Genomic DNA, 24,399 nt, shown 5'->3' with positions numbered 1-24,399 from the left:
CCTCACTTGGGAGGAAATCCAACTGTGCTCAGTGGAGTTTACTGGGGCTGGGAGCCTTTTTGTTCAACTTAAGGCAATCTTCCAAGACCTACATTGCCAGGGGCAAAAATGGGCAGAGCAGTAAATGTAAGTTGTGCCTTTGCCCAGTAGGTTTCTATCTGCATTGGAACATCCTTTCCTAGCCAGGCAAAAGCAGGGTGAGTGGGTGTGGCCTGGGGAGAATCCTGAGAGCCAGATAGAAAGGTCTGGAGGGCCATATCCTCAGCCCTGAAACTAAGGGATGGAGAACTTGTCAGCCAGCATGCCCAGTTGCTTTGGACAATAGGGGCTGGTGTCAAACAATATTTGAGTCTGAGAAATAATGAATTAGCAAAACCCCACTGCATTTTTCCCCCTTCAAATTTTTAAGCTTAATTCAGCTACTGGGATTCAGAAACCTTTGCAAAGGAATGCAAATCACCCACAGATCTGCAAGTAGATCACTATCTCCCTCTGCTGTCTTGTTCCCCTCTGCTTTACGCTCTGCAGCATGCAAAGGAGCATGTGGAACAGGTTGGTCTGGCTGAACACATTGCAGGGATGGGGGAAGAGGAACATGTGATTTGATAATGTGATATCAGCATCCCCAGTGGCCTCTGAGCAATCTGTAGAATTCCTTCCTTCCTTCCTTCCTTCCTTCCTTCCTTCCTCCCTCCCTCCCTCCCTCCCTCCCTCCCTCCCTCCCTCTCCACGCACCATACATTTAAAGCATATCCTTCCCCTTACAAAGAATGCTAGGAACCCTTCCCCCCACAGCTATAGTTCCCAGCACCCTTTACAAACTGCAGTTTCCAAAATACTGGGGAGGGGCCTGGAACCCTGTGCTTTAAATGGATGTTGTGTACACAGCCATTCTCTCTGCATCTGAAAGCAGCTCAAGCAGAGAAGACCTTTAACTGACATATTGACACACTTACTCCAGTGTAAGGCAGTCTCCTGGCATTACACAAATGTCCCATCTTAGGAAAAGTGCTATGTTGAGTTATCACTTGCTTTGGTTTGCGTTTGGGAGCATGAGTTCTGTTTCGAAATTATGCTCTCCCACCCTTCATGCAAGCACGCCGTTTCCCTCCTCTCCCCATTTCTGTTCCGAACTGCTGTTTCAGACTGCCAAGCTTAAGGAATGGAGCTTACTGGCCTTTACCAAAGAGATGCGTCAAGGAAACATTCTAATGACAGCTCAAAAAGGCTTTGATCCTCTTCCAGGACTGCACTCATGGCTTTGAAATGCGACTTTGGCAGCCCTTGAGTCTGGCTGCTTTGGTTCTCTTTGGCATCGGCCCATTTGAGTGACATTACATCCTCCATCACGGGACCCAAATAACCTTGAGAGGATGATGGGTGGCTCACAGACCATGCTGAAGAAGGGGGGCTTGAGGTGCCTACTAGCAGTTGTTTGGTGCTATGCTAGCAAACACGGTAACTGCAACATAAGAGGCTGAGTGGAAGAGCACACACTTCCCAGGTTCAGTGCCCGGCCTCTCCAGGTTGTACTGGAAAAGCTCCCTATCTGAAACCCTGGAGAGCCACTGCCGTTCAGTGTTGGTTGTATTGAGCCAGGTGGGCTTTATATAAGGCAGCTTCCTGTGTTCTTTTTTTGAAATCATGAAGGCTTGATTCTTACTTCATTTTATGGAAAATACCATGGCTCCATAGAGCACTTGCTTTTTATAAAGAAAGTCCCTGATTCAATCTACAGAGAATAACTGCCTGTCAGTGTAGACAGTACTAAGCTACATGGACAAGGGATATCACTCAATATAAGACAGCTTCCTATGTTTCTACACCTGTTCTGAAATTCTCCCCCACTCATCTTCATTTATTTATTCCAAATTCTAGGATTATGAGAGGAAGGGAAGACTTTTCTATCCATACCATACTTCATTTTTAAACTGGTCTGCTTTTTTATAAACTGAAAAGCTTTTGATGTTGAAACCTGCTCAGACCACATGCTTAAACATCTATTTGTTTTACAAAATTGTGTCTACCACTTTCTCAACCATAACAGGTTACAAAACAGAACCACCCTTAAAAATAGCATTACAGTGGAACCTCAGGTTACAGACCCTTCAGGTTACAGACTCCACTAACCCAGAAATAGTACCTCGGGTTAAGAACTTTGCTTCAGGATGAGAACAGGAATCGTGTGGTGGCGGCACGGTGGCGGGGGGAGGCCCCATTAACTAAAGTGGTCCCTCAGGTTAAGAACAGTTTCAGGTTAGGGCTGGAAAACAAAGGAGAAATGGAAGAGTTCCTCAAGAAATATGGATTACAAAAAATTTCGCAACAAAGTACGTTGGTTTTAAATGAGAAAATAACTGAACAAGAAATAGAGGGTGCCATTCAGAATATGCAATTGGGGAAATCTCCAGGACCAGATGGATTAACCTCCAGATACTACAAAGCTTTGAAGGACTGGTTAATACAGCCGCTTAAGGAGGTTTGTAACGAGATATTAGAGGGGAAAAGGGCACCCGAATCGTGGAAAGAAGCTTTTATTACACTTATACCAAAGACTGAGGTTGATAAAAAACAGATCAAGAACTACCGCCCTATATCATTACTTAATGTGGATTACAAAATATTTGCAGACATTTTGGCAAAAAGATTGAAGAAGGTGTTAGTGGAGGAGATTCATAAAGACCAGGCAGGCTTTCTCCCGGGTAGACATCTATCTACCAACGTAAGGAATATAATTGACATTATAGAAATGTTGACAGTGAATATCAATACAAAGGCAGTTTTAATTTTCGTGGATGCGGAGAAAGCCTTTGACAATATATCTTGGAAATTTATGAAGAAGAATCTCCATGGGATGGGGGTAGGCCAAAAGTTTGAAAATGGTATAAGTGCAATTTATTCGGAACAAAAGGCAAAGTTAATTGTAAATAATGTGGTTACTGACGAACTACTTATTGAAAAAGGGACACGGCAGGGGTGCCCAATATCCCCATTACTTTTTATATCGGTCCTGGAGGTTTTGTTAAATATGATTAGGGGGGACCAGCTGGTGAAAGGGATCCAGGTCGGAGCCAGACATTACAAATTGAAGGCCTTCGCAGATGACTTAGTATTGACTTTGCAAGAGCCAGACACTAGTACCAAAAGAGTCCTAGAATTAATTCAAGTATTTGGTCAGGTCGCAGGATTTAAGTTGAATAAACAAAAAACTCAGGTACTAGAAAAAAAATTAACAAATGTTGAAAGAGAGAGATTCCAAGAGGAAACTGGGTTAATGGTGGCAAAAAGAGTAAAATACCTGGGGATTAATATGACATCTAAGAACGTAAACTTATTTAAGGATAATTACGATAAGTGCTGGACAGAGATAAAGAAAGATTTAGAAATATGGTCGAACCTGAAGCTTTCCTTGTTAGGTCAAATCGCAGTAATTAAAATGAATGTATTGCCTAGAATGTTATTTTTGTTTCAGACATTACAAATCATTGATAAACTGGATTGTTTCAAGAAGTGGCAGAAAGATATATCTAAATTTGTCTGGCAGGGCAAAAAGCCCAGAATAAAGTTTAAGATACTCACTGATTCCAAAGAAAGAGGGGGGTTTGCCCTGCCGGACTTAAGACTGTACTATGAATCGGCAGCTTTCTGCTGGCTAAAAGACTGGCTACTTCTTGAAAATGCAGACATTCTAGATTTGGAAGGATTTGATAATAGTTTCGGTTGGCATGCATATATTTGGTACGACAAGGTTAAAGTGTATAAGGGTTTTAAAAATCATATTGTTAGGAAAGCACTGTATAATGTTTGGATTCGGTATAAGGATTTATTGGAAAATAAAACTCCCAGGTGGCTTTCACCGATGGAGGCTAAGGAGGTAAATAAACTTAATATGAAAACTAATTGGCCAAAATATTCTGAAATTTTGGAACAAGAAGGTGGTGAATTTAAACTACAAAGTTTTGAGAAAATAAAGTCCAAGGTACGAGATTGGCTCCATTATTTTCAAATAATGGAGGCCTATAAACAAGATAGGAAAATTGGTTTCCAGGTGGAGAAATCGAAATTAGAAACAGAACTGTTAGAACCCAATACTAAGAATGTATCAAGAATGTATAACTTGCTGCTGAAGTGGAATACAATAGATGAGACAGTGAAGCCAGCCATGATTAGATGGGCACAAGACATAGGTCATGACATTATGTTTGCTGACTGGGAGCAGTTATGGACCACAGGTATTAAATTTACGGCATGCAATGCCTTAAGAGAAAACATTATGAAAATGATCTACAGGTGGTACATGACTCCAGTCAAGCTTGCGAAGATTTATCATCTGCCCAATAATAAATGTTGGAAATGTAAAGAGACTGAAGGTACCTTCTTCCACCTTTGGTGGACCTGCCCAAAGATTAAGGCCTTCTGGGAAATGATTTATAATGAGATTAAGAAAGTACTTAAATGCACCTTTCATAAAAAACAAGAGGCATTTCTCTTGGGTATGGTCGGCCAATTGGTGCCGAGGAAGGATAAAAACTTTTTTCTGTACACTACTACGGCAGCAAGGATTCTTCTAGCAAAATATTGGAAGACACAAGAGCTATCCACGCTGGAGGAATGGCAGGTGAAAGTGATCGACTTTATGGGATTGGCAGAAATGACCGGCAGAATCCGTGACCAAGAGAAAGAGACTGTGGAAGAAGACTGGAAGAAGTTTAAAATATATCTTAAGAGCTACTATAAAATTGAGGAGTGCTAAAATGCTAAGGGAGAGGAAGACGTAGAATTACAGCGGTAAATTTTGCTTGATTTAGGGTGAAATTGAAAAGGAGAATGAATTTAAATTTAATTGGTTAAAAGGGTTGTTGAATAATTGCTAAAAATAAAAAAGGATGCAAAAAAGGGAAGGTATGGGGAAGTCCGAGAAAAGAGGCTTATGAAAATAAGGTTAAGAAATTATGAATTTATGTGTTTGTTTGTAGGTTGTTTCTGTTGTGTTTTTTAAAATTGGAAAACTAATAAAAAAATTTATATATATATAAAAAAAGAACAGTTTCAGGTTAAGAACAGACCTCCGGAACAAATTAAGTTCTTAACCCGAGGTACCACTGTATAGGCAGATGGTACAGACCAGGGCTGGGGCAACTTGATAAAGCCAGGGGACCAGATCCTTATCTTCTACACACACACACACACACCTGGCCAAGTCTGGAAGGTAAGTAGGCCTGTGCACCTGTCAGTCACCTGATGCCAGAGGTGGTGAGCGATATGGCCTTGTGGGCTAAATGGCCTGTCGGCTGGATGTTCCCAACCAGGCCCTTACAGTGACAGATACTATAAAGTTGATACAGATGTTGGAGAAGATATATGCATATATGTGTTTCAATATTGTTATCTTCCTGGTCTGAGGCAATTCTTGAGGCAAGAGAAAGAAGCTTCTCCCTTAACCTGTCTGCCTTCAGAATACTAGACGTTGTGTGGTTGGTACTGTCCTCCCTTTCAGACAACTGTCCAGACAGCATCTGCCAGATGTGGCCAGGTCCTGGGGCGAAGGGGAATGGAGCAATAATTGCTGGTTTTGCCAGACATTCAGCACTCACAGATTAAGCCTACTGTATGTGATGCATGTTTATTTGCAAGCAAGTTGCACCGTGTTCAGGTTAAATCTGTGCAGAATAGTAGCCTGAGAGCCGCTCCTCCTCACCTGCTGGCCACCATTTCAGTGGCCCACCATTGCCATTTTCTTGCTGAAACACACTCTAAGCACTGCCTGTGGGCACTCTGCCTCATGTCTGGAACTCTCTGCCACAATATGTGGCAATGACCGCTAGCTTAGGTGGCTCTCAAATGGGACTGCCTGAGGCTCCATCAGCACTATACATACAAAGCACTATTATACCGCTTTAGGCAACTGTAGGCTCCTCCCCCCCCCGCCCAAGAATCCTGACAACTAAGATTTTTTAAAGATGATGAGGGTTTTTGGGATACCCCTGTTCCATTCCCAAAGCTGCAGTGCCCAGAGCCCTTTAATAGTCAATCCCTTTTCCCAGGGAATTTGGGGAATGTTAGCTTTGTGAGGGGAATAAGGGGCCTCCTAAACCCACTACAGTTCCCATAATCCTTTGGCAGAAGCAGCGACTGTTAAAGTGGTCTAATAGTGGTTTGTTGAAACTGTTAATAACATTTTAAAAAATAAAATAAAATAAAAATAATAGTGCTTTGAATGCATGGTATGGATATGGCCTTACTGAATATATAGAACACATCTGGAAACTCTTCAGTCAGTGCTTGAGTCCCACAAGGAAAAAGGTGGGGTATTAATAATAATAATCAGTGCTTTTTTTTCTCTAAGAAAAATGGTGCCGGTACGAATCATAATCCTTTCCCCAACCCCCACCGGCCTTTCCTCTCTCTCACACATGTACTCTCTCTCCTGTCCCCCCTCAATTAATTAAAGCCCCACTTTGTGCACCCCTCCCGCTTCCTCAACCTCCCCCCCTACTTTGCCCCATCTGCTCTTCACACCCACTCCTCCTGTCCTCTCCCTTCTTCTCCCTTCCCCTCCTCCCAGCCACCAGCCACAACCCCTCTGTGCTCAACTCAACGGCTTGCCCCAACCACAGAATGGAGGATGGCGGCACTAGCAGTAGAGGCTTCTGCCTCCTCCCCCTTCTCTTTCTCCCTTCCTTCACTCCTCTGTCCCCATCCCACAGACATGGAAAGAGTGAGCAGAGATGAAAGGGAAGTGGTGCTTGCGCTTACCTGGCTGCTCATGGCACAGCGAGGCAGTGACATGGCAGTGCGTCCAGGGGGAGAGCATGAATTGTGGGGGCAGCAGAAGGGGAACAGTGCAACCTGTTGACTGAGTGTGGCAACTACAGCTCTGAACAAGAGCCCTCTTTTTCTTGCCACTGCTGCTTCAACCTACTTTTTGCAACCCCCCTTTTAGCCATGGCTGTTTGCTTGTTCTCCCGACCCTCCATTTACCTTATCACAATATATTTTTTTTTGGGGGGGGGAGGTGATGGCACTGTGTACCACTAAGTACAGTGGTACCTCTGGTTGCAAACGGGATCCATTCCAGAGGCCCATTCGCAACATGAAAAGAACACAACCCTCAGTGGCGCGTCTGCACATGCGCAGGTTGCGATTCACTGCTTCTGCGCATGCACGTGATGTCATTTTGCGCTTCTGCATGAGCGGCGAAACCCGGAAGTAACCCTTTCTGGTACTTCCGGGTCACTGCAGGACATAACCTAAAAGAACATAACATGAAGCGGATGTAACATGAGTTATGACTGTACTGCCAGAAAAAAGCACTGATGATGATGATAGCTGCCATTAGATTCATGGCAGATAGGCCTGTCAAGGGTTATTAGTCTTGACAGTAAACTAAAAACTCTGTTCAGAGCCAGTAGACATCTGCATACCTGGTTCAAGGGCAGAGGTGGTGGACAATGTTTTGACCCAAGGGACACATTCCTTTCTGGGCAATCTTTCAGGGGACACATGACAGAAACAGGCAGGGCCAGAGGCAAAAGTGGATATGAGCAATGACTGTAAACTTTATCTTTGTACAGTAGACCAGTTTCTACACATGCTCTCTCTCTCTCTCTCTCTCTCTCTCACACACACACACACACACACACACCCCACTTCTGGGTCATCAAGAGACATTAGTAGAGTGCAGTAGGGTGTGAAGCCAGAATCTTGATGTGTGTTGCTGGAGAGTGGGTATGTGGGCTAGGGAGGGTAGATAAAGATTTATGGAGGGCTGCTGTTGATGTCCAGGCCTGAAGTGCTGGGACTCTGTGCTAGGCAGCCAGAATGAAGCCCTTATTGGAAGTATCTGTGGGAAGCCAGATGTTGGATCAAATGGTCCATTGGTTGAACCAGAGGGGCTCTTTTTGCATTGTTCACATGTATGCCACATCTGGTGATGAAGCTGTGAAGGTGGAACGCAACATGGACAGAGGTTTCAAATGGACACTCAGGGAAACCTCTCTTCCTTTCATTCTTTATAAGATTTTTTTTAAGCCAATGCTTAAATATCATCAGAAAAACCTATGTGTTTGTCACAGGTCACAGAGAGCACAGGGCAACAGTGGCTATGAGAACTGGGTTAATCGTCACAGAGCTGCATCCTTCAGGATAGATCTGTGACTGCTTGCCTCAAGATAAATGTTAGGAAACAACCCCCACCCAAAACCAATGGTATCCCTGAGGAGATGGCTTTTCTCCATGATTCAGCAGAAGGAGGCTTGGGGACACCCAGCCTAGAGATATTTTGAAATCAATGACTTCTGTGAGAGACAGGGGGAGGAGAGAAACGATAATGCTATTGTGGAAACGCATGTCTGTTTTCCATTGGGGAGTCCTTGGGGGGATGAGTGGAAGCCTCTGGTCCTGAGCCAGCTCCCGTGGTCTCTCTTCCTTCTGGGAAGGGAATTTTCACAAAGAATTCAAGGAACCCAGCTCAGTGGAACAGAGGAGCAAACGGTTCATGAGAGCACCACGTGTAACAGGCGAAAACACATGCACAGCTTGCCAAGAGAGAGAGGTGGAAGAATCCAAATGTTTCCCATCCTTGGAGAATTTTTTTGCCCTAGAGAGTGCAGCCCCCTTCATTAGTATGTTTCCCAGTTGCCCCATTTCAAACAAAACAAAATGGAAAAAATAAAATAAGCTTTGGGAAATTGTGCTGCCTTGCACAGTGTTCTATCTGGGAAGAGGCATTGTGCTTAAAAACAGAATCTGTCACACCTAGCTTCCAACCTGAATTTTGCAAGCCTGTATTTCTAGCATAGTTTCTGGGTCAGAACTTGTCATGACAAAATATGCTTTAGTGTCAGATTCTGAAGAAATAGTTCTGGATTTATTTGTTTTTCATCCAGACAAATGGAACTTTGCCAGAATTTTTTTAAAAAAACAATGGGTTGTTTTATTTTCCCCTCTCCTGTTTTTGTTTGTTTGTTTAATTTGCAAAATTGCACAATGATTCAATGGGAATCTCCTAGGAAAATAGGAAGCTGCCTTATCCTGAATCAGACCATTGATCCATCTAGCGCAATACACTGCCAGCTACTACACGGGTTGGCAGCTGTTTTCCAGGATTTCAGGCAGAGCTGTCACCCAGTCACAATCTCTCAGCTTAGTCTTACCTCACAGGGGGGCTGTGAGTATAAATTTGGGGTGAGGCGAGTGAGACATGCTTGCCGCCCTGAGCTCCTTTGAATGAAATGTGAGATAGAAGTGCCTACACTGGGAGGAGGGGAGGTTGTGATGTGACAATGGATTATTTACTTTCCTGCCACAACCTACACAAACCCCTCAGTCTGTAACTGATACTCTCCTCCAGGGGCCTCTTTCCAGGGGAGGTTTGGCAGGTTGTGACAAAAGAAAGGGCCTTTTCAGTGGTGACTCCCTGCTTGTGGAATTCTTTTCCCAGTAAGGTCCACCTGGCACTATCCTTAATGTACATTTATCACCAGGTAAAAGGTATCTCTTGTCCTAGACATCTCACTGTTTATTGGTTGTTGTTTTTTGCTGTTGAATATTTTGCCTCTATTTAAGTAGGTCTGTTTTATGGGTTATTACATATGTTTTATTGTAATGTATTTCTCTTTTATTCTGATGTTATGATTATTTATTTATGAATCACTTCTCATGAGGCATCCTGAAGCAATATGTAATATAATTTTTTAAAAAAGGAAAAATGTTGTGTGTTTTTTTTTAAAAAAACAACAGTTAAAACAATTGCATATATTATGTATTATAATGTATTAAATGTCTATACCACTCTTCATCCGAGGATCAGAGGGCACGATTATATATCTGTATCACCTATAATTTTCCTTTGTTTTTTATTATTGTTAATTTCTGATAGTGCTCTATTACTGTTAGTTGTAGAAAAGAAGTTATACACAGAGGGGTTATGGTGAAAAGAAAGGGAGACAGTATGAGAGACAGGCAAGAATGGGTTTTCCTCAGGGTGTGAGGCTGAGGAAGGGGAAAAACTTCTCAGGTGAGAGCTGGGGAGATTCACCTCTTTGTATGTGGATTGAAGATTAGGGTAGAATTAGAATAGGGGGCTGTGTGTTTGTTGCTATTTCTATTGTCTTTCTCCTCTCTTTTCTTTTGTTTTTTCTCTTTCTTTCTTTCTTTTTTACTTCATTGCTTCTAAATATAATTTTATTATATTGCGAAAAAATAATAAAAATTTTCTGGAAAAAATGCAGTTTATGTATGTTCTGTTGTGGTTTTAAACTGCAAGTCAGTGCAAGTCTAATACAGTTACTAACTGGGGTAAAGATTTTAATTTAGAAGGCTTGTAGGAACATCTTTAACAGGCACCAAAAATAAAATGGAAATATTTTTTGTTTGTTTCCAGAGGCTCTTTAAATGGCAAGTGAGTATTAAGCTGCATTTATCATTGTTGTTACATTATGCGATGCTAAACAACAGCAGTTCATTGTGAGAGTTTGATGGGCTCCTGTTGGTGCCACACGCTTCTTGAGTCTGAGCAGAGAGTATCTGATACTCTCAGCAATCTCCCATGAGGTGCTTGTCTGCGTTGCTAATGAGGCATCAAGAGACAAATGACAGGTTGATGTCCTTGTGCCCCTAAGACTAGCTTTGACTTTCTGGATATGTGTTTTACCTGCTTCTATTATTATTATTATGGAGGGGGAGGATCCTTAATAAAATCTATGGGTCGTGACTCCCTCTAAGTTGAGCCAAATCAACCCCTCTGTAGCCTTCTAAAAGCAGTTGCTAAGAGAGCTGTCTCCAAAGGCATGAGAGTAGGGGGGGACTTCCCTCCCCTCCCTCCTTTCCTCTCTCTCTCCCCCCCCCCACCTTCCCCAGTAATTTGAGTCTTGGTTTCACCTCTACTGCAAGTTTCAAAATGCACTGTTACCTTACAGAACTAAGAGTGAGGGCTCAGCTGCATGTTGTTCATATTTTGAATTCTTGTGCTGAATTTCCATGTTTGACCAAGCGAGGATTTTTCACTGAGCAGGGATGTGGAAATAGCAATGTCTATGTTGTTTTGTTGTTTTCTCCCCCCCCCCTTTTTTTTTGTGTCCAAGTGTTAGAACACAATGCATTTAGCAGCAGAGAAGGGAGTGAGATGTAGGCAGCCCCAAAGAGCTGACCCCATTACACACTTAGCAATGAATGCATTGGAGGATGGGGATTGGGGCTTTGTGCCCATGACATGCTCCCATCAGCACATTGCCCCAGCCCTGATAGGGCCAACTGCTGACAGCTGCCCTGGGTCAAACAACCAGTGCCTAATAGCAAGATGCCATTTTAATTTCCCACCATGCCTCCTAATGTAGCGTTACACTTGGGCAGGGAACCCTCTTCCCTGACGGCTGCATTCTAAGGACCACATGCCAAGGGTGGGTGGGGCCAGGGGAAAAAGGGGAGGAGCAATGCATGTAAAGTTTTACCTTTGTACAATAGGTCAACCACCACCACCACAAATCTTTATTACGGTCATTGACCAGTATAGTAGGTCAGTCTCTATGCTGCATCTGGGCAAGCAAAAGGCATTACCAGAGTTCAATGACACATTCCAGACCGGCAGAAACTCACAAGGGGAGGGTGCAAAGCAGGGAAAGTGAGGTTTATGGCTTGGTGAAAGTTCTGAAAGCCAGATAGAGAAGTCAGGATAGCCCCCAGGTTCTGAGGTTCCCCACCCTGCTCTAGTGCATTGTGGGTGCCCTGCAGTTGATGCTATATTGTAGGGCATTGTTAGAACATAAAGCAGTTTTAATTTCCCACATTGCACATGCTGGCTAGAGGGCACTAGGTTGGTGTAGGGTGCCTGAACAACATCTTCATGCACACACCTGCACTGATGTGAGCTCTGTCCTTTTAGCTGGGAAGGCTGTGTTTTGCAATATTGTCACTTAACACTGAGAAACACCCACATTAACTCTATTCAGATAATAAGATGAGCCTGTGGAGTTTAGGGCAAGTCAGGGAGCACGAACATGATCCCAATGCTATCTACTGCATGCATTCACAGAACATCAGGAAGGGGTTTTAGGGACCCAGGTAGTCTTAGTGAGCTAATGCACAAAGACTGAGCTAGGAGCAAAGGGGGACCCCCCCCAGGCTGAGTCATCTTTCTATTTATGAGATGGCAATTTCCCAAATGAGTCAGTGATCTGAGCCTCTGGTTGCATTCTGAAGTGGTATAGTGCCTATAGTCATTATGCAAAAAGAAACAGGTCTCAGTTAGCTTACTCCAAGTGATTGTGGGCAGGACTGTCAGTAATCACACAGTAGCCCTTGGCTCACAGTCACATCAGATCAGGGCAGGCTTATACATGACTAGATTCTCCTCCATCCTTTTAAATAAATAAATAAAATTTGTTTGTTTTTAACCTTCCATAAACAGAAAAGCAGCATGTCTGGGATATTTTTAGCTTGCGTCTCTTCTTCCTGATAAACTAGACTCTTTGTGAAAGTGTTTTCCTTCCTTCCTTCCTTCCTTCCTTCCTTCCTTCCTTCCTTCCTTTAAAATACCAGAGCATTCAATCTGTAGCCCAAGTACAGATTTACCTCTTCAGTGAGATTCAAGCTGACACAGCTGAAAGGTATGGGGTGATTTGAACCTGGAAACACTGTGGCTCCTCTATGGGTGATTCTTCATCATTCCCATTGGCACTCCCATTCTGGTCAAAATGTAGCCTTGTGGTTGCTGGATCTTCCCAAAGGGGGGGGGGGGAAGATGGGGAGAGGGTCTTACAATTATATACCAGCCCAATACCCATTCTGATGTTAGCTCATATTATGAGACTTTTGTCTGTTTTGAGGGGGTCGCTTCTCTTTTATGTGATATTTTCTCATCTTTCTTTCTGTTGCAGAGCTTATTTAGATGTCAAAGAACTTAAGAACAGGCTCCAACTGGATGGCTCAACACATCTCAACATCTTCTTTGCTAACAGCTCTGAAGAAGAGTTGGCAGGTGTAGCTACCTGGCCGTGGGACAAGGAAGCTTTGGTACACCTGGGTAAGTCACACCAGAAGAGCTCCACAGTATCAGGTCAAACAACATCCTGTTCTCACAGTAGTCAGCCTGATGGCTCTGGGAAGTTCATAGGTAGACGACAAAGGCAACAGGCCTTTCTTACTGTTATGCATTAGAACATTAGAAAAGTCCTGCTGGATCGGGTCAATGGCCCAGTCTCATCCAGCGTTCCATTCTCATGTTGGGCAATTATATGCCCTTAGGGGAGAGAAATGATACAGCCAATGCAAGAGAATTAGAATCAGAAAGCCTGGTAGGTTCTCTTGTAGATCTTTGGGCCCTTAGCCCATGAGTCTCAGGTTGGGAGTCCCAGCATTGCAATTATCTGACCCAAGCATTGCTAGAGCTGGGATAATTAGCCAAATCATCTCCCTATGAACTTAAGCAGAGTTCTAGATCAGGCCAGAGGCTCATTTAATGCAGCATCCTTTCCTTGCCCAACTAGATGACCATGGGAAGCCCACAAGCAGCGCTTGAGCACAACAGCAATGCGTTCCTCACCTGTGATTCTCGGCAACTGAAGAGGCAGACATTGAAAAGGGAGAATCTCCTCCCTGTGGAGTGCTCCTTGTGGCAAAGAAGAAAGGACAGGATGCTGTTAACCTTTATCCTGATTTCTTATCATTTGCAGTCATAGTGTTAAGTAGTCCACCGAATAATAAATAATAATAATAATAATAATAATAATAATAATAATAATAATAATCAAAACAATATTCACCATTCCTCGCTTCCTGGCTTACCAGGAAAATATTAGATTACAAACCCCAAACACTTTACAGTATTTCTCAAATGATGTCAAGACAAAAGTATTTCACCTTTTTCAAAGAAGTTGCTTCTGAGGGCATCTTCTCCACGTTTGGAATTTGTAAAGGTTTTTGAGTGAGGGAACATGCTGTTTTAGTGGGGGAGATGTAACACTGTGACTTATTAACCTCGCAATTGTTGCTCGCAATGCAGGCAGCTGATTTCCTTGTCCCACTTGGGTGTTCCTGAAGAGCTGTATGTCAGGCTGTAGGTTGGGAGCAGCCAATCATGGGCAGTCATAGACTGCTAGGTGGAAGTTGGAACTAGGTGAGAAGGTATGTCCTTAACTAACCTAGGGTTTGAGGATATGGTCCATATTGGAGAAGCTAGTTGGTTGACTAAGAGCCTCAGTGGTGTCTTCTGGAGGCTTCACCCTGGGCAAAATTCCTGGCTAAATGCCCTTCGTTTCACCTGGAGTTTCATGGTGGGGGAACAGCCAGATAGGGCCAGGCTAAAGCATCCAGTTTGTGGGTGGAGAAATGGCAGGGGAGTGGTTTTAACCAATTTTCAGAGGGTTAACAATTTGGGGGTGAGGAAAACTCACCATCTCCAGAGGGCCTTTGGGCATATTCTCCCCCCTCTCCCTCTCCCTCTCCCTCTCCCTCTCCAAAGCCCCTGGGAATGACATGGCATGATGAAATTACATGATGGGGGCTTCTGGAGGTGGTTAGGAATGGTCTGGAACCCTCACTCACAACAGCTGGCTTACAGTATTTAGACCCATCAAGTGATAAAGCATCCATGCTTAATGTTGAAAAATCCCTTTACAAGTGGTATCACAGGGTCAGCTAAGGAAAGACTGCAAAAATGACTCTATTAAGGGGGATAGAGATAAGTCCTTCTGAATTATTTATATCCTGCTTTTATATAGCTCCCAACCCTATATGATAATCAGCTTCATGGCTGAGTGGGCATTAGAACCCTGCTCTCCCAAGTTCTGGTCCAGAACTCTAATCACTACACCATATCGCCTCCAGTGGTGTGTGGGGGAAAGGCTAAGTAAACTTCAGCGTGTGCTGATTAACTTAGAAAAAGCATATTGGGTCAGCGATCAGGGATGATGGGACAAACATAGGAATCTGCTTTATGCAAAGGCAAACCATTGGTCCACCTAGCTCAGTGCTGCCTACACTGACTGGCAGTGGCTCAAGCCACAGCTTCTCTCAGTCCTGAGGGATGGGTCATTGTTCAGTGGTGGAGCATCTGCTTTGCCTGCAGAAGGTCCCAGGTTCAGTCACCAGCAGCTCCAGATAAGGCAGAGAGAGACACCCTGGATAGCCACTGCTAGTCAGCATAGTTAATTCTGAGCTAGATGTACCAGTAGTCTGACTTAGGAACATAGGACACTACCAGCGCCTTACACTAACTCATCAGCTGCAACACAACTCCTTTCATGCTATGTATTATTATGCCTCCTACATTTTCAGTAATGCACTAAAGCACTAAACCAGGAATGAAAGAAACTCTCACTTTTGCCTGGGTGTGAAAGAGAAGCTGGCCCCCACCTGGGCAAACTTCAGAGGCAGAGCACCACTCACAGAGGCGTAGCGTAGGGGTACATGGGGGCTGTGGCCCTGGGTGCAATTTTGTGAGGGGATACAAACAGGTGCCTTCATTGGAGCCCGGCTCTGTGCAAGAAGGAGCTGTGCCTTTTTGCTCATGCCTGACCCTAGGGGAGGAGAGCAGGAGAGTGGGCAGAAACAATGCTGCCCACTGTCTTCAGTTGCAGGGTGCCTTGCACATGGCTGCAGCTGCTCTGCTGCCAGGTCAGGCCTGCCCTGCCCACGGAGGGCAGGAGGAGAGTGGGTGGCAGCTTCCCTGCCCCTCTCCTCCCTTGGACTGTGGTGCATGGGGTGGTATCCTCCATGCCTCCCTTGGGGGAGCCCCACAAGCCCACCCCTGGCAGCAAGGGCATATGCTCTGCTGCTGACTTGTCACTCCCAGGGATCCTTCCAACATCTGCATTTTCTCGCTTCCCCAAGATCCTTCTGGGGCAGTAATAGATGTAGCATCTCACTTCTGTCAGTTGGGATGCATTGGAAGGCAGAGAGGATGTGGGCCACCAGACAGAACTCTGCAAGCAGGTGGTGTGATTCCCCCCTCCCACCTGCCCCATCACATCCTTGAATCTTACCTCTCTGAAAATCAGCCATAAATATGCCCCCAATTAATCACCTGCAAGTGTGGAGGAGGGCTTTTTGTTTTGGCCTTTGCTCCTTCAGAGGAGTAGCCTTCAGGAGTAGGTGTCAGGTTTGTAGAACTAAAAAGGAGGGATGTAGGTCAATGTTAGAGTACCTGCTTTGCATGCAGAAGGTTCTAGATCCAATCTCTAGTGTCTCCCGGTAGGGCTAGGAGAGAGCCACATCTAGAACCCTGGAAAGACACTGCCAGTCTGTGCAGACAATCCTGAGCTAGAGGGACCAATGGTTCTGGTTCAGTGTAAGGCAGTCTCTTCTCTTCTTAATGGCCATAGCTCAGTGATAAGGGAACATCAGATATCGGGAGATGAAGAAGACTTCAGCCTGAGATATTGGGGGACCATGGGCTCATGCACACTTACCTTTGCTCCACATTTCTATGCACAGGTCTAGGATTTCCAGGTCCGTGCCCAAGTGCTTGTTTTTTGTTGTTTTTTTGCCCTGGACACTTTCCCTATAAAAACCTGCTGTTTACTGCTAAATCAAAACAAATGGCAATTTCAGCGTTAAAGAGCAAGGGGGAAGTGGTGGGCCAAAAAAGAAAAGAAAAAGAAAAAGCATTGGGATGTGGACTGGGAAAGCAAGGGCCCATGCCTAGAAAGCATGGGGCAAAAGGTAAGTGTGGATGAGCCCAATACTGGCCTGGGTGGACCAGCGATCTGTGTCAGTAGAGGCTGCTTCACATAGAAAGAGACAAAGTCAGAGACAGGAGTATGAGGAGGGTGCTGGGGAACCACTCCCCCAGCAGAGTAAGTAATGTTGAGCTTGTTGGACCAGTGGTCAGATTCAGTGTAAGATGCTTCATTTGTACCAACAGGGAGTGAGGGGAGAGAGGGAGAGGGCTTGACAAATGAATTGAAGACTTTGGGGAGCCATTGTCCCAATGGCATAGACAATACTGCATTAGTTGGACCTGTGGTCTGACTCAGTATATAACACTGAGCTTGAATGGGAGAGCTGAAAGGCTGGCATGCAGCTTGGGAACAGAAGCAGGCTTTTCTAATTCAGATAACTAGATTTTTTGACTAATTGGTGTTGTACTCTCCTGTAGCACCTCCTGCTGGACCAGTCATAGGTATTTTCCACTGTCTCTTCTCTTGATTTCAACTAATCTCTTAATGGTCCAAAGTAGTACCTTTTAGTACCTTGGATTCAGTTTCTTTGGGGGGGTTTTCTATATAAAAGTGAGTGCAAGAGTAATCATCACAAGAAAATATAAACAGTGGACAGTCTGAAGTTGACTCATCCCCCCCCCAATAAGGCAAAAGGATAAAAAATTAATTTCCTGTTTTAAAAGCCCTCACTGCCCACCTTTTCTCCTTCAGCAAGAACTTTGCTGCTTAATCTTTCTGTACTCTTTTTCTTTCTATAAATCCAATATGTATTTAATAAGAAAAAATAAGATGAAATATGCACCACTGTCCGGATCTTAGCTTTGGAATATAGATCATCTGGTCGAAGGAAACTATCTTTTTGGTGGGGAGATTGCAATTGATTTAGACTCTTGACAGCTGTGAAAAATATACATAACCTCCACCAAAAGAAGGGGGGTCTAAAAAGGGAATAAATAAGAAAATCAAGCAACCTGCACAGTTGCCTTAAGCCCTGATGAAATTGAGCCAGCCTGTATTGTGATTTTTATCTCCTCACTTAGGGAGTGTTTTTCCAATATATCTAGTGATGGGGTGGGGAGGAATGGTAGGGAGATAAGCTTTGAGATGGGTTTGCAGCAAAATAATCAACATGGATTCTCTCTTGCTGCTATTCATTCACACACACTGTCTAGTGGCAGCACCAAAGGAACAGCACATTGGGCACCTGCCAAGGCTCACACCTCAGCAAGGACCTCACAGTTGACCACTAGAGTCCCTTGACTGTCCTACTCCTCCTCGCAGTTGTCAACTGTTCACTTTCCCTATCCAAAGGTGTAATGGAATCATAGCATTCTGGACTAGATGAGCTATTGGACAGACTGAGCTGGCTCCTCTTACATTCTGATGTTCTTATGGCTGGAAAAATGAGAAGTTTTATTGACAGATCCACCAATCCTTTATCTGAGAAGTCTGTATTTTCTAATACCTGGCAAAACACTGTCTCTGTTGTTTTAATGTATACTTATAATAGAATCATAGAATTGTGGAGTTGGAAGGGACCCCAAGGGTCATCTAGTCCCACCCTGTGCAATATAGGAATATCAACTAAACCATCCATGACAGATGGCCATCCAATCTCTTTTTTTAAAAAAATAGTATTTATTCAAATTTTAAAAATTACAAAGATACAAAAAATAAAAGGCAAAAAAAGAAAAAGAAACAGAAAAAATACAAACAATTGATAAAAAAAAACCAGACCAAACCTTTACATAACTTTCTTTCCTTTGCTTATTTCCTTGACCTCCTCACACCTCCCTTTTTTGTATTCTAGTTCAATTAGATGTTTCAGCAAATCCTTTCCAACTTTGTTTTTATCCTAATAATTTATCTTAATATACTGTAATTCTCGTCTTTCACCAATTAAAAAATCAATTTTAACCTAGTCCTTTATATCATTTCTGCTAAAACCACATTGCTTCATTCCAACAACCTTCTAACATTCCTTAAATTTGCAATGTTTCTGTAGATAAACTTTAAATTTTTTTCCAATCTTCTTCCACCAACTCTTCACCTTGGTCTCGGATTCTGCCAGTCATTTCCGCCAGTTCCATATAGTCCATCACTTTCATCTGCCATTCTTCCTGGCCATCCAATCTCTTCTTGAAAACCTCAGAGAGGGGAGAGTCCACATCTCCCAAAGGAGACTGTTTCGCTTTTGAAGAACTCTTACTGTCAGAAATTTCTTCCTAATGTTTAGTCAGAATCTGCTTTCTTGTAACTTGAAGCCATTGGTTTGAATCCTATCCTCCAGAGCAGGAAAAAAACCAAGCTTGCTCCATCTTCCATTGGGACAGCCCTTGAGATGGCTACCATCTCTCCTCTCAGTCTCCTCTTTTCCAGGCTAAACATACCCAGCTCCTTTAACAGTTTCTCATTAGGCTTGTTTCCAGTCCCATGATCATCTTGCTTGCCCTTCTCTGCACACGTTCCAGGTTGTCAGCGTCCTTCTTGAACTGTGGTGCCTGGAACTGGACACAGTATTCCAGGTGTAGTCTGACCAAGGCAGAATAGAGTGGTACTATTACTTCCCTTGATCTGGACCCTATACAGTGGACGCTCGGGTTGCGAACGTCATCCATGCGGGATGCGCATTCGCAACCTGCAGCATTCGCAACCCACGTCTGCACACACACGGGTTGTGATTCGGCGCTTCTGCAATGAGAAGCTTCAATGAGCTAAGTTTGACTCCTGCTGGTTGCTAACTTATTACTGATTAAAGCATTCCTTCCTCCCCCCCAGCCCAGCCCAGCTTTTCACCTAATGGCTTATGCAATTTTTCCAATGGTAAACCTCTCACAAAGTCCCTATTTGCCCGATGCAGGGACATTTACAGGTTGCTCATACGACGCCTGCAGGGTTTTCCCCAATAGCAGCTTTGGGAGGATGGGGCAGTAAAGTGGACTGAGAAAATGGTGCTGGAGATAGGGTTTAAAAAGGCCCACCCCAATGACCACCTTTTCTTGAATTGAATTCTCTTGCAGCTGTTGCCATTATTATTTTTACAAACCAAATACAGGAGTGATCATGGCTCTTCTGCGTCTCATCTAGCACAGTTGTAACACTAAAATTAATGGGCATGCTAGGGCTTTTTCCCCCAGCTGGAACTCACCAGAACTCAGTTCCGGTATCTTTCAGGTGGGTGCCATTGCCATTTAAGAGAATAAAGCAGGCATTCATAGTGAGTTCCAGCACCTCTTTTTCTAGAAACATAGCACTGGGGATGACTTATCCTAAGATAAATCTGCCTTGTTTTGCTTGCGCACAGAAGAACATAATAAGAGCCCTGTTAGATCACACCAAATGTCAATGTAGTCTAGGATTTTTTCTCCCAACAGTGACCAACCAGATGCATCTGGGAAGTCCACAGGGAGAGTGTGAAGCTCATAGCCCTCCCCTGTTGTTTATGCCCCAGCAACTAGCATTCAGTGAAAATATACTTTCTCTGAACACCATGCCTATGTTCTCTCTCCACTGATGGAAGCGGTATGCTCTGCATACCAGTTGATGGTAATCACAAATGGGGAGAGACTGTTTCATTCAGGTCCTGTTTGTGGGCTTTTCACTGAGGCATCTGTGTGACCACTGTGATAACAAGATGCTGGATTAGATGGAACTTTGTTCTGATCCAGCCAGGCTCTTCTTATGTGGTACCTTGGGTTAAGAATTTAATTCGTTCTGGATGTCCGTTCTTAACCTGAAACTTTTCTTAACCTGAGGTACCACTTTAGCTAATGGAGCCTCCTGCTGCTGCCACGCTGCCACCGCACGATTTCTGTTCTCATCCTGAAGCAAAGTTCTTAACCCGAGGTACTATTTCTGGATTAGCGGAGTCTGTAACCTGAAGCGTCTGTAACCTGAAGTGTCTGTAACCCGAGGTACCACTGTATAATCATATTGACTAATAACCTTTGAGAGACTTATCTTCTCCATGAATTTGCCCAACCCCCTTTGAAAGCCATTTATTGGTGGTCCTTCACTGAGTTCTGCTCCTACTCTCCTGCTATCACAGAATTATAGAGCTGGAATCATAGTGTATGAATCATAGTGCGTAAATAATGAATCATAGCATATGAATCATAGCGCTTGAATGATTCCATCACAGGGAAACATACGGGTGGAAGGGACTTTAAAGGTCATAGTTGGCCATGCAACCTCTGCTTATAAACCTTCCATGTAGGAGATTGCGTCACCTTTCAAGTCCGTCTGCCCTACTGTTGAACAGCTTGTACCATCAAGAAGTTCTTCCTAATGCTTAGTCATAATCCCGCTTTTTATAATTTGTGGGTCCATTATTTCAGTTCCTGGTCTCTTGCACAACAGAAATGAAATTTGCTCCACTATTATTCTGACAGCCCTTCAAATATTTGAGCATGATTATCATAGCCACATCTTAATCACCTCCAGGCTAAACATACCCAACACCATAAACCTTTCCTCATTGGTGTTCTGGGCCATGAGGGCAAAAGTAGCACTGCCTCACCAACCCCAGTAAGGCCCCAGCTGCCTGCCTTCTTGCATACAGCCATTCAGGGGCTGGCTCTGTCTGTCATCGGCTGTGGCTCCACCTCCCATTGGCTTCCTCACCTTCCACTCTACCAGCCCCAATGGGAAACAGCCATTGCATGATGTTTCTGGATATATGAGTATAAAAACAACTATCTCTCTTTATTTACAGGGGGAATTGTGCTGAATCCTTCCTTCTATGGCATAGCGGGACACACCCATACAATGATCCATGAAATAGGGCACAGTCTGGGGCTCTACCACGTCTTCCGAGGAATCTCCGAGATCCTCTCCTGCAATGATCCATGCATGGAAACAGAACCTTCCTTTGAGACTGGTGACCTCTGCCATGACACAAATCCAGCTCCAAAACACAAGACCTGTGGTGATCCAGCCCCCGGGAATGACATGTGTGGTTTCCGTAGCTTCCAGGACACTCCATTTAACAATTTTATGAGCTACACAGGTACTCTGCCCTCCCTTCCTAGCTTTCTACTAGAGTTGGCCTTTTTCAAAATGGCCTTTTTCAAAATGCAAAATAAAGCAATCTTTAGAGTTTCTTATTCAGGCTTCAGTTTTTTCAGCAAAGGTGAAACTTACGTGTTCAGGTTGATGCCAGTCAGTTAAGCACTTTCTAGAACATGTGAGATAGAGAACCAGTGCAATTATGTTTCATTTGATCAGCTGGGCTTCAAAAATGTTGATAGCACATGTGTTATAAACGTACTTACTAGGAAATAATCTCCACTGAAAACCTTGAGACTTAATTCTGACTTAGACAAGTATAGGATAGAGATGAGGAGAAACTTGAAAAAGTTTGCATTTAGAGGTGAACCTAACTAATTCACACTTTCCAAAACAGTGCAGTATGTGGGGGTGGTCAGAGGTTTCAATCCTGCAACTGCAGCAGTGGGCCTTGGCCTTGGACTGTGGGGATGGAAGAGAGGAAGGAGGCTGCTGGGGAGCACATGGTTGCTGCTGAATGGAGAATAGATTAACTGGAGAGGAAGGCCTCCAGAGATACTATGGAGCAGAAGCATGTGGGGGGACGGACCTGGGACCTGCTCCTTTTGATCCTTGCCACTTTTACTCAGGGCAGCTATAAGAAAATGTTCTCTAAGCAAAGTCAGAACAGAACAAGATGCAAGTGAGTTCCTTTATTTGTCCCAGTGGCCAAGACAGTGATGACCAAACAGGACCGCACAGGCTACTTACTATCTGTTTGGAAAGATTATATTGAATACCCACAGTGTATTTAATCATTGGTCCAAGCCAATTTTAAGGGGAATAAAAGCTGTATCCATCAAAAACTGTTCATGAGCTGAATTTTCAGGGCCAAAAAGTTTGACTCAAAGAAAATGGGTAAGAGCAGTTTTTTTAAAAAAAAATTAACATGTTTGCGAGAGGTTATTATTTTGTTGTTTCTGTTTTAGCTACTTATCTGTGCTTTTGTCTTACATTTTTATCTTGTGAACTGCTTGAAATCTTTTGGTGAAGGACAGCAAAAAATAAAATAAAATAAATAATAAATGCACAAACCGAAAAGCAGCCTTCCTTCAAAATTTACCCTTCTCATTTTGCAATGCAGTTCTACAGCCAAGTCAAAATGCTTGTACTAGAGTAAAGTGTGTTTAAAAATACATATATTGGTGATAATAACATACACATATGCATTAAACTGGGGGAAATGGCATATAAAATGTGTATATTAGGAGAAATGTACACTAAGGTGCTGATGCATTTTCATTAGGGTTATTTAATTTTTTAAAAATCAGGACACTAATATGATTAACAATGAGAACTGAATTTAAGACTGGAAAAGTGAGAATCTGAAGGAAATTAAAATTTGCCATTCCCCACCAAGTATAGGGTCATGCCAACCTCTCTTGCCCAGGTTTCTGACTTTGCAGCAGTAGCACTGATGACTACATGTTCTGGTTTATGCCTGCCCATCTGAATTCAGCACCTTTTAGAACAAAAGAAGAATGAATAAAGCAAGGGCTTTTTAATTCGTCGAGCAAAGGGAAGTGTGGATGAATGATGATAAGTCCCTTCTTCATCCAGAAGCTTGTCCACTTCCCTCGCCCCACTTTTCTACCCATCCAAACTGCATTCCTTTAGGTAAACTTAGCTGAGAGAAATGCATGAAGTGGGCAAGGCTACAAGAAGTCATGTGGCACTTACAAGGAGGGCTTTCCTCCCATCATCCCAATACTTTTGATTGGACCCTCCCATCTCATATTGTGTGATTGGCAGCAGTTGTGTTTAAATTAGGGTTAGGGCTCTCATTGCCTTCAAGATGTTGCTGGACTACAACCTCCTGGCATCCCTGACCATTGGCCATACTAGCTTGGTGCTGATGGGAGTTGGTGTTGTACAACATCTGGAGGACCACAGATTGTCTATCCTGCATTTAAATGAAGGGCTTTGTGAGCAGTGCCTCTAATTTGCTCTGAAATTTCCCTTCCAGATCACTAGGTGGTAAAGAGAAAGGATAAATAAGTATTTAGTTTTTCTTTCTCTCATTTTTCCTTTCTTCAGTTGAGGCTGCTACTGGTCAGCTCTTTCTCCTGGAATGCCATGGAAGCTTGCAGTGTTACCCAGGAGAGCTTATAGAGCAGCCATGTTCACCGTTTAACTCTTTTTTATTTAACTCTTTCCCCCTCCCATCCCCTCTCTCCTCTCTTTCACATGTGCAACATTGTGTGATTTGTTTCCACCCTGCCTTATCCCCTCAGACGATGACTGCACCAACTCCTTCACACCCAACCAGGTGGCAAGGATGCACTGCTACTTGGACCTTGTGTATCAGAGCTGGCAACCTGTCAAGAAGCCTGCCCCCATCGCTATCACACCACAGATCGTGGACCGAATGGGGACCTTCATCACCCTGGAGTGGTTTCCACCCATAGACAGGCACTTCTTTGAAAGGTGAATTGGTGGGGACAATGCACACCTGTTTGTCTAACTTTGAAAGATGGGGATGGTAAATGGCAGTGGAGAAGCAATTAGTTGTTCAGATTAAGGTTATAGTTGGGGGCTCTTATAACTGGGCTAAAATCCCCTGCTCTCTTTCTTTTCTCCCTGAGAAAAGAAGACACTGTCTTTTTTGCTAGTTTATGGGATAGCAGGTGGGGAGAGGTTCATCTGCCCACTGGTCTAAGTAGGTCTAGGAAGCATCTTAATTTGGCTGTTTCTT

The 24,399-nt window shown here is 43.7% G+C and overlaps 1 protein-coding gene across 1 annotated transcript in view; it reads left to right on the top strand.

Moving 5' to 3' along the window:
- Nucleotides 1-24,399, top strand: part of PAPPA (pappalysin 1) — a 251,942-nt gene that overhangs the window by 44,826 nt on the left and 182,717 nt on the right. The window contains exons 3-5 of the mRNA XM_079961901.1: nt 12,876-13,021; nt 21,373-21,666; nt 23,939-24,131. Coding sequence (XP_079818027.1) covers nt 12,876-13,021; nt 21,373-21,666; nt 23,939-24,131 — 633 coding nt within the window. The remainder of the gene's footprint in view (nt 1-12,875; nt 13,022-21,372; nt 21,667-23,938; nt 24,132-24,399) is intronic.

This window comes from Podarcis cretensis (genome assembly GCF_951804945.1).
Source record: "Podarcis cretensis genome assembly, chromosome: Z".
In the NCBI taxonomy this organism is placed as follows: Eukaryota; Metazoa; Chordata; class Lepidosauria; order Squamata; family Lacertidae; genus Podarcis; species Podarcis cretensis.
The sequence above is the reverse complement of the archived record's forward strand: the minus strand, read 5'-3'. Positions and strand labels throughout refer to the sequence as shown.